We start from the raw sequence: 11,742 nt of genomic DNA, 5'->3' as shown, positions 1-11,742 counted from the left end.
TGTACATTTGACTAGCCACCTGCTGTGATGAAGAATGGCTATTCCTCCACTAGTGATGTTGACAAAGCTTAATTACATTATAGCTTAGGGCTGCAAGTATTGGGGGAAGGAGACATATTGTTACAGGTGAACTCCCAGCACATACATAAATTACAGCTAATAGAAACCAGAGAACAGTTACCTACATCAAATGGCATATTATTCAAATACAGGACAGGGCAAAAGTACATATCATGACAGGAGGGGTTTCGGCACAGGTGGAGGAGTGGTCACAGGGGTTGTTCGGTGGTCCAGGTTGATGCGTTGGCCTCTGGGAAATCCCATCCCAGGCTGGTGCAGTGGTGCTGCTTTGTGGTGTGGCGGGGCTCTGCTGGCATTTTGCGACAGGTGCTCTGTGGGGTTGGGGTGCTCTGTGGGGCTGGGCTGCTCTGTGGGGCTGGGTTGCCATGTGGGGCTGCGGTGGCCTGTGGGGTGGCAGTGGTCTGTGGGGCATTTTGGGAATGCCTGGAGGCCCACGCAGATCCATTGCTTTGATGCGGTGCCCTCCGAGAAAATGGCCGCCGGGGGCGGTGTATGCTCAGATTCAGATCTCGGCAACGAGATCTCGTCTCCCGAGATCTCGGGACAAGATCTCATTGCCGAGACCTGCATCTGAGCATGCCCTGATGCATGCTCAGATTCAGATCTCGGCAACGAGATCTCATCTCCCGAGATCTCGAGACGAGATCTCGTTGCTGAGATCTGAATCTGAGCATGCCTCAAAGATCACCGCCACAGCCGCCCCGATCCCACAGAGCACCACCACCGCCGACCAACAGGCCACTGCCGCAACAGGCCACCACCACAACAGAGAGACGCACCAGCCTGGAAAGGCTGCAGTGTTGGAGCAGGACCGCCGCTAGAGTATTTGTAAGTATATTACGACTATAAGATGCACCCCATTTTCCCCAAAAATTTTTTGGGAAAAAGTGCGTCTTATAGTCCAAAAAATACGGTATATAGAATGTTTTACTGGGTTGTATAATTAGAGTGCAAACTTGCCAACCTGCCAGGGGTTGACTTTCTGATATACATATGGCATTATAGACACTTCCTACACATTCTGGTGAAGTTGTGATGTTAAAAATTACCAAAGTATTTCAACGAGATGTCTAACCTAATATGTAGTTTTTGTGTTTCCAAAAGTACATTAGAGCTACACCCACAAAGAGCATATTATTGTCACTTGAAATAAGTAACGCATGGAAAATCAAATTAAGATATTTCAATGACAACAAGCAAACAATTCTCTTGATACTCAGAAAATACATGTACCTGGTTTCACGAAAAGGTACACATATAATTTCCATTTAGGGACATTCTTTTATCTTATAGTCAGGTGTCAGGGGAAAGCAGCATTGCCGGACCTCCTGACATCTTCCGTTATTATTGGGCAGAACTCTTTATAATGTGATCTACCTGCTCAACCACCTTGGCTGTGATAACTGCCCAATCTCTGGTTGGGGAAATCCTTTGTGTGACTTGCTGGTGTAATAACTTAGTCTATCACTCTTGTGGACAGCCTAGAACTATGGCAGATAAGTACAGGCATCAGAAGACACTGCCGATGCTTACCAACCCTCTACAAAGAGCGAAGTCTTGAAGGCATCCTTGACACTTTCTATAATGGTAGCTCCAGCCTTGGTCCTCTGAGGAGGCTACAGATGACTTCCTGTATTGGACCGCTTCTCCATCAATCAGCCCTGTCGCTTTTGCTTTTTTTGACCAAGCCCTACTGGAGTCTTCCTTCCACAATCCTGCAGATAAGTCTCCAAATAAGCAGCCTGGTCCTTTAAATCTTTTTTTTTTTATTGGAATTGGAGGTACTAACCCCACCGATAATTAAACACTCCAGCTGGAGTAAAGTGATCCTGCATACGCACTGTTGTATTATATACCCCACAGCTATATGACATATTCACACTTTTGTAACATTAATCCCCCCACTTCCTTAGATCACCACGTTTGTAACCAAATATGTGTCACATTTTGTAATCTTCAGAATTAAACACCCTCTATAGAATTTTGGATGAGATGATTCACAAAATAGATTATTTTATATATTGCTTTGGGTAATAAAAACAGAATACGTGAAAGGTCATTTAGAAGCATTTTAAATAGACAGCCAGCACAAAATGACTGTTCAAAGCACAGAAGCTTGGTGCACCTTGACGTGGCCAAGCAGTACAGTATCCTTCTTACCTACTTGTCTCCATTTATCTCCATTGTTCTCTTCCTTGATTGACAGTTCTGTCTATTTACAACTCATAGGAGGGTGGAAAAAGATGGAAACAGGTAGATGGAAAAGCGCACAGAACTGTTGGCCACACCTAGGGCGCACTAACTTGCTGTAGGTGGTTTGAACAGTCATTTTGTGCTGACAGAGTCCCTTTAAAAATTTTCTCATAAGCGCCAGACTTTGAAACAAGCTGAAATATTTACTTTGCCAATGTCTCTCTACGGTAAATTAATTTTAGCAACAACATGGAAAAGCACGACTAATGTTCAGATCTTAGGTAATGATGAAGAGCTAATGAATACGGTAATCTCACTTGGTAATGTGTTTCATTACGGCAATGAAAAAAAATGAAACATGAACATAATGACACTGGTGAAAAGCCAACTATATTTTGTCAGTAAACTTGATAACTTACAGTTTTACCTTATTAACTTTACCGATGATAAATAATTTCATAACAAAAGATTCGTTTTAAGTAAATGATTTTTTACAGCACCAAAGTTTGCATTGATTTGCACACACACATACGCACAAATATATTTGACCAATTTCCTATGAGTCAAGAATTCACAATTTATTTCCTTGGCATGCTTATTCTTATGTGAAACTTGTTTCCATTATCAGCGTACTTGTTTTTTTGTGACAGGTGGCAACATATGACGGATCATCTTATGAAGATTCTTTACAACCCAGAGACGGCACACGACTTGAAAACATTTCAATCAAATTCACCTTAGAGAATAATCTTTGGTTACATTGTTTATTTTTATATTGAGGGCTGATAAAGTAAAAAAAAGTACTCCACTCAAAATTAGGATAAAGTCCTGCATAAGACAAATCCACGGTCTGCTGGGTGGGGATCCTGCTATCGTCATCTACTATATAATTGTCTAAGGGTCACTTCCGTCTGTCCTTCTGTCTGTCACGGATATTCATTGGTCGCGGCCTCTGTCTGTCATGGAATCCAAGTCGCTGAATGGTCGTGGCAAAACGCCCACGACCATTGCCACGACCAATCAGCAACGGCCACAGTCCGGCGGCAATATGGCCGCTCTTTCCTCCCCGCAGTCAGTGCCCGCTCCATACTCCCCTCCAGTCATCCAGTCAGCCCTCACACAGGGTTAATGCCAGTGTTACCGGAGCGCGGTGTAAAGCAACTCCGGTTACGCAGCTATTAACCCTGTGTGACCAACTTTTTACTATTGATGCTGCATATGCAGCATCAATAGTAAAAAGATCTAGTGTTACAAATAATAATAATAATAAAAAACTTTATTCTCACCCTCCGTGTCTTCGGCAGTGCAAGCGGCAGGTTCCGGTGCTAAGGATGGTATGCGAGAAGGACCTGCCATGACGTCACGGTCATGTGACTGCGACGTCATCGCAGGTCCTGCGCTCATGCCAACCCTGGGACCGGAAGCTGCCGCGTGCACCGCACACAGGTGACAGGACTACAAGGGGCCCTCGGAAGGTGAGTATATGTTTCTTTTTTATTTTTTAACATATTACATACGTGGCTGGGCAATATAATACGTAGCTGGGCAATATACTATGTGACTGGACAGTATACTACGTGTCTGTGCTGTATACTACGTGGCTCTGTGCTGTATACTACGTGGCTTTGTGCTGTACACGTGGCTGGGCAATATACTACGTGGCTGGGCAATATACTATGTGGCTGTGCAATATACTACGTCACTGGGCAATATACTACGTGACTGGGCAATATACTACGTGACTGGGCAATATACTACGTGGCTGGGCAATATACTACGTGGCTGGGCAATATACTATGTGGCTGGACAATATACTACGTGGCTGGGCAATATACTACGCGGCTGGGAAATATACTACGTGGCTGGGCAATATACTACTAGCCAATAGTGAGATTAAAAGTCAAATGCAATTTAGATTTTCAAACATTTTGCTGATGGTGACATTTAGTAACTCTATAAACATAGTATGCTGAAGAAGGTGGCACCTGCTTCACTTCTAGTAGTCATAGCATGGTATGTTAGACCTCAAACTATCGGGCATGTTTACCCCTTAAAATGAATCTGTCAGCAGGTTTTTGCTGTGTAATTTGAGGTCAGTATGAGGGGTTGAGGCACAGATTTTACTGATGTGTCACTTATTAGGCTGCGTGTTGTTGTTTCCATACAATGATTGATTTATCAGCAGGAGATTTTCACTGCCCAAATTAGCTCCCTTGTGCCTACTGGTCCGACCATGGCACAGGACTGATTAGCAGCGCACTGTAAATAGACTATGTACACAGAGAGCCTGGTGTGGGCAGGGTCAGCTTTCTGAGCTCTGCTATATGCTACATCTAAAAACTGTGATGGAATCACAACTGCTGCACCCAGTAATCTAAGTGATACATCTCTGGAATCGGGATCTCTTTTCCTGCATTATGCTGCTCTTAGATGAGGTAGCAAAAACTTGGTAAAAAGTTCCTTTTAAATGGGTCGACCATTCTACAGCAGAAATGGGTGGCTCATTTACTCAACATTCATTATGTTACAGATTCTGATTGCCAACTAGTACTTATACCAGTGTAAACTGTGCAGGCAGGTGGTTTCCTTGCCTTTGTGATGGCCAAAGAAGAACCCGCTGTACCAAATGAAGCCAAGCTGGAGCCGTAGATAATCACCTGGTTATACTTACTGGCGCTACCAGGATTCTCTGGCTATAAATGGTCCAGTGTCTGTGCACAATACTGTGAACTCTAGTGTGGCTCCTGCGCAGTACTAAAGCCGAGACTGCAGGAGGAGGAGGTGCTCATTTCACGAATTTGTCCTAATTTGGATTTTTTTTTACAGAGGTATTTCTCTGTGACTCACATTAACAAGGAGACTGTGCCTCTTTAGCGCTTGCATCAGTGCTAGTGGTATCTGCCATTATCTATGACATTACAGACCCCCTAAAAAACACCTGCATTACTGAAGATAAACCTGCAAATACACCTGACCAATGAGTTTGGTGCCAATGTGTGCCATGCTGTGATGCCAATACCTGCCCTATGTTCTACTGCTCCTCAGTTTCAGATGAACCCAATTTGTCTGACTTTTATTTGTCTGTTAAAAGTCACCTTTATTTCAAGTGGAGTTCTTACTGATACTCGGTAATATGATCGGTAATTAAAAAAAGACCAAACATTTCTTAAATAAGAAAAAATAGTTATTTCCCATAAAATGTGTCACTATTTACAGATATAGAGGTTTTGTATGTTTTGCTTATGAGTCGGAAAGTTAACGAATAAAACTTTATACAGTGGGGTTTCCGTAAACTAAAATGTGAGATACAATTAACGTCACACACTGTTTCTTCATAAACCCCAATATACAGGTAACAATAAATATTTATTCAGCTTAATTTTTCTGTGACTTCTAATGAATTACAGTATGTAAAAAGTGATTTACATTAGATTTTTAACAATAATTTACCATTTAATATAAAACGCTTTGATGGGAGCAACATATAACATGAATAAACCAACTTGGTGCTGAGTCATTGCATTGAGAATCGTTTGCATTGGCTGCGGGTTTAGACATCATAAGGATTCCCAGGTCAAGGACACCTCCAACTCTTGGCTTGTTTTGTAGGTTAACATCATAATGTCCTAATTTTGGTTTCCCATATGTGTTTACTAGAGTTTTTGGAACTCCTTAAGACCTGGGTAAACAGTCAGTTCCAGTCCGTCAAGCTTTGATCTTAAAGGGGGTGGCCCATCATAACAACGTCAAGAAAGGTGATAAGTTGCTACTCACTAGGGGTCCGAATGCTAAGAATTCACCCATCTTGAGAAAGGGGCTCTGAAATTCCACATTTGTACTCAGTAATGGTGTCACAGTTGACTCCCCACCACTACGTTTAATGTCTATGGAGCTGAATACCGCGCAGGTGGTACACTTGTCGGGACCATCACTCTATTTAAGGGGGAATGCTCGGAATCCTTCTCTGTATCAGTGCTGTGTCAGTGGCCCAACCCTTAAGCCTCCATACACATTAGACTAATGTTGGATGAACCTTCCGATATTGATGTGTTTGGTCTATGGTCTATTGTGTATATGGGTGCTGTCCGACTGATTGTTGGGAAATATGTTGATCGCACAAGTCTGATTAGGACTGCTGATCACATTGTTCTCCCTCAGGTTAGCATCCAGCCGAAATGCCAGTTGGTTGCTTTCTCACAGACAACACAGGACACCAAGGCCAAGTGAGCACCCCTGAGTATGGGAGAGTTGGCTCAGATGGCTGTGGGCAGAACAATTTGCCAATGCATCATTCGGCCAACAGCCGTGTAATGTTCATGGCCAGTCTTAGTGATTAACGATGTATCGCCCATTCTTTGGATAGGTAGTAAGTTGTTATATGGGCCAACGGAACAATAATAATAATCTTTATTTTTATATAACGCTAACATATTCCGCAGCGCTTTAGTTTGCACACATTATCATCACTGTCCCCGATGGGGCTCACAATCTAGATTCCCTATCAGTATGTCTTTGGAATGTGGGAGGAAACCGGAGTACCTGGAGGAAACCCACGCAAACATGGAGAGAACATACAAACTCTTTGCAGATGTTGTCCTGGGTGTGATTAGAACCCAGGACTCCAGCGCTGCAAGGCTGCAGTGCTAACCACTACGCCATCGTGCTGCCCTATTTTTTGCGCTAATTGCCCTACAATAGGCCAGACCATCATTCAGCCGACAGCCATATAATGTTAATGGCCAGCCTTAGTGATTAACGATGTATCACCCATTCTTTGGATATGTAATAAGTTGTTAAATGGACCAAGCCCTTTATGACTACTAAATACTGAGCAAAGTTTTTAATGACAGTAGCTTTTGCCAAACAAATCGAAATGTGATCTAAACCATTGAGTAATCTAAGAAACTTTACAACCTAATCTGCTAATAAAATTCATCTATAAGAGGTCTCAAGAATCCATGAGTGGATTATCACTTGAATATCATGGAAAATGTAGTTCAGCAGCAGAATTTTGCATGTTTTTATCTGTATTTGACCAGGGGGGGACAAACCTTATACATTGAACAATGCTATTTAACATTACATTGGACTACTTTCACAGTTGCAAGGTATGAAACTGACATACACATCACATAGACCCCCAACCATTTATGGTACAGCACCTTTTTGTGAATACTGTATGAACCTGAATGGACCTGACTGTATTCTGAAATATTTGATATTTTTGGATACTGTTACGTGCTTTCAGTCAGCATTTGTGCTCTCAAAGAATGAATGGTCAACCAAAAAAGAGATCAGCATTACAAAGTGCTGAGGGACGGAGAAAGGCATTGCATTAATACAAGTTGGCTGTAGCCAAGTGTAACTATGGATCGACAGAATCATTCTCAATACAATGAGGATAAAAATCAGATTGAGTAATCTGTTCAGCTGCAATAACAGCAGATTTAAACTCTACCAACCAAACTGCATTAACACAGTTGATCTATGAATGTAGATTGTAGAGTGACATGAAAGCTCCACAGTCTACAAAATAATACCTTGAGTAAACCAGTAAAAAATAAGGGTTAACTCTTGAGTCTTGCAACGAGGTTGCGTCCTACAACTGAAAGCACCATTGGGATATACTTTAAGATGATATTTTTGTGTAGGCCCTAACAATTGTTTGTGTGGTTCTATATTAGTATGAAAGCAATTCTTGACTAGGACCAGAATGATCTTCCACAAATGTAATTTTTTTCTACGGCACTGTGTATACTTACTAGTAGACGACCCAGAAGCCTCTAAAAGTCATCATTTTACTTAGTTATAGATATAAAAGGTGAGCTGTCTGTACACATGGAGAACTGATATACACCTTCTGGCTTCCTACCCTTGCACAGCTCATCATACCACATGTTCTGTGTTCATCAGGCAACAAGAGCAATCATGTACACTATGTAATGTTTGGCACTAGGAGGGTACGGCTTCAGTTCGCTTTTGCTTAGTTATCATACCTGCATAAATCACACAGAGCCATGCATTCAGAGTCCTGAATCTGATCCCCTGTAAAGTACAATGAACTAATTGCTTTTGTTTCTTCACCATAAAACGTTCCACTAACATTTTACATATTTAGTTTACACATCTTTTCTTTTTGCTAGCTGGGTATATCATCATGATTATCATTTATGTCTCTTTTCCTATGGCATCAAAGGTTTTTATTAACATTTTCTTCACGTAGTGACACATTAACCAAATGCTCACCATTTCTGCTGGTACACTAGACCAACTGGAGATATATAGATTTCATAGACAGAATGGAGATGATATATGACCCAGGGCCATGCTTTTGATAAAGTACCTTAGCCCTTAAAAGATCTAATCTACAGTAGTAATAGTTAATTATGGGCATTTGTTAGCATTTTTTTGTTATTGCACTTACTGTAGAGTATGTGATTTAGAAAACATACTCTAGAAGGGACATCTATCATGTACTTTAGTAGCATCCATCACAATATTTACCTTTGGTGTGCAAAGACCTGAAGCACAGAGGTTGCCGGTTGTCATATGATAACTTTTTTTTTTGACGTTGTTACATACAGTATCTTGTAGACTTTACATTTCTTAAGACATTTATGGTACCTACATGAAGGTTCGGTAACACAGTACTAGCCAACACATTGCCTACATCCTCTAGCTTTACTGCCCTTGGTTTTCATGTTCTCTTTACATAGAAGTTCTCCTATTCAATGATCATGGAATGAACCGTCGCAATTTTCTCTACTTATCATATTATGGTAAGAATGATAATCATGATGAATAGCCATATAAAGTGGTTTCCATGACCTTCACTAGCCATGGCTTGTAGATCAGTTCTGGTAAAGACTTTACTATGAGCCACCAAGGGTTATCAAGTTTTATCTTTCAGGTTTGCAGCTTTTTGAAGTCTTCGATTTTTGTTCTTTTTGGAGTTTTCCGTTTTTGTCGTTACAAAGTTGTTTCATATTCCAGACGTTCCTGAATAAGTGCATCATCTTTATACTGCAGCCGAGGTGGGGAAGGTGAACATTCAAAAGCTAAAATTGCCTTACGTAGACTTCTATCCAATACATGTCTCTCCCAGGCTGGATACCTGTTTCTAAACAGGTCAATTTTAATTACAGATTCTTCAATCCTTGGAGGCCTTGAGGATGGAGTTGAAGGGGCTGTTGGCCTCACCTGAAATACTGGCATGCAGCCGTCTCTTTCGGAAAATTTTTGATCTCGATCACTGGCAACACTCCGGTTATTAGACATAGATCTTAGAGTGTTTGAAGCCACTTCTGGGGGCAAAGGAAAGGCAGTTACGGGGTCCTCACAAGCACAGCTTGGTGACTGCCCAAATCTAGGTCCATTAGGATGAAAGAAGGCATAGTACATAAGCATAAAAACAATACCAGTTAAAAAGCTGCTAAACACCACACACAGTGCTGGGATAGCAAATGCATCCAGGATTTGGGGGACCTTATATATGTACCACAGGGTACTCAAGGCAGTGTTCTCCAAAAGGATGACAAAGTAATAAATGAACAGTCTGCACCGTGTCCTTCCTTCCTTGACATTAAACCAGCTAAAGATATAGATTATTCCAACCACCATGTCAAACACAATCTCCTCCCATTTAGTTATGCAGAATTCCGTTTCACAATGCACAATCCAGAAGGTCATTATGCACCAATGAAGGACAATAAATATTCCAAAATAGAGTTGGAAAACTGAGGCAAATAGAGCAAATGTTATAACTCTTGCTGCAATGGTAAAGAAATGCCAGCAAAATTGAATGATCACAGCCATGTAGCTGATGGGTTTCTTGTCATCTCTTGAATCCCGTAATGCCTTTTGATAAGATGCCAAAGCCCATGCCAAGGACACAAGGGAAGCAGCAGCGGTTAGGCCTGAAACAAGAAAAAGAAATGAGTTAGAAGCACACCAAATAAAATAAATATTTAGTTTTAAGATTTTTTAAATTATACATAAAACGTATCTATTGAATTATTGTCAATCTCAATGGAACCGAAAATTTCATGTTGCTCAAAGAGTTACTTAACTTTTTTGAATTTAATTATCCTCCATGTATTATGTTATGAATTTTTGTAATGTATGTCATTACCCTATTTTGCTTTCTTCTCTTTCAAACACTAGAACACTTCACTATAAACACTAGACGATGGTGCAGACAACAAGGATTTGGATTCCTGGACCACGGTGTGAATTACTGGTATGATGGACTCCTCGCCAGAGACGGACTACACCTCAACAAACCTGGGAAACACACATTCGCCAGAAGACTCGCTACACTCATCAGGAGGGCGTTAAACTAGAAGAAGAGGGGACGGGAAGAAAAACATTAGACTCGAACAAAGACGACCCAGGAAAACATACTCAGAAGGGAGGTAAGAACATTTCTAAAACAATCCACAGTGAGGAGATTGGAACAAAACAAAATCCTCTAAACTGCATGCTCGCAAACGCCAGAAGCCTGACAAACAAGATGGAAGAACTAGAAGCAGAAATATCTACAGGTAACTTTGACATAGTGGGAATAACCGAGACATGGTTAGATGAAAGCTATGACTGGGCAGTTAACTTACAGGGTTACAGTCTGTTTAGAAAGGATCGTAAAAATCGGAGAGGAGGAGGGGTTTGTCTCTATGTAAAGTCTTGTCTAAAGTCCACTTTAAGGGAGGATATTAGCGAAGGGAATGAGGATGTCGAGTCCATATGGGTTGAAATTCATGGAGGGAAAAATGGTAACAAAATTCTCATTGGGGTCTGTTACAAACCCCCAAATATAACAGAAACCATGGAAAGTCTACTTCTAAAGCAGATAGATGAAGCTGCAACCCATAATGAGGTCCTGGTTATGGGGGACTTTAACTACCCGGATATTAACTGGGAAACAGAAACCTGTGAAACCCATAAAGGCAACAGGTTTCTGCTAATAACCAAGAAAAATTATCTTTCACAATTGGTGCAGAATCCAACCAGAGGAGCAGCACTTTTAGACCTAATACTATCTAATAGACCTGACAGAATAACAAATCTGCAGGTGGTCGGGCATCTAGGAAATAGCGACCACAATATTGTACAGTTTCACCTGTCTTTCACTAGGGGGACTTGTCAGGGAGTCACAAAAACATTGAACTTTAGGAAGGCAAAGTTTGAACAGCTTAGAGATGCCCTTAATCTGGTAGACTGGGACAATATCCTCAGAAATGAGAATACAGATAATAAATGGGAAATGTTTAAGAACATCCTAAATAGGCAGTGTAAGCGGTTTATACCTTGTGGGAATAAAAGGACTAGAAATAGGAAAAACCCAATGTGGCTAAACAAAGAAGTAAGACAGGCAATTAACAGTAAAAAGAAAGCATTTGCACTACTAAAGCAGGATGGCACCATTGAAGCTCTAAAAAACTATAGGGAGAAAAATACTTTATCTAAAAA

General features: G+C 41.2%; 1 protein-coding gene across 1 annotated transcript in view; it reads right to left on the bottom strand.

Annotated features, from left to right (window-relative positions):
• Positions 1–2,633: 2,633 nt before the first annotated feature.
• Positions 2,634–11,742, bottom strand: part of XKR4 (XK related 4) — a 441,728-nt gene continuing 432,619 nt past the window's right edge. Inside the window, exon 3 of the mRNA XM_069731357.1 lies at positions 2,634–10,190. Within this exon, the coding sequence (XP_069587458.1) occupies positions 9,244–10,190 (947 nt within the window). The 3' untranslated portion in view covers positions 2,634–9,243. The remainder of the gene's footprint in view (positions 10,191–11,742) is intronic.

Source organism: Ranitomeya imitator, chromosome 6 (assembly GCF_032444005.1).
Source record: "Ranitomeya imitator isolate aRanImi1 chromosome 6, aRanImi1.pri, whole genome shotgun sequence".
Taxonomy (NCBI): domain Eukaryota; kingdom Metazoa; phylum Chordata; class Amphibia; order Anura; family Dendrobatidae; genus Ranitomeya; species Ranitomeya imitator.
Note: the sequence above shows the minus strand (reverse complement) of the source record. Positions and strands in the feature narration are given on the sequence as shown.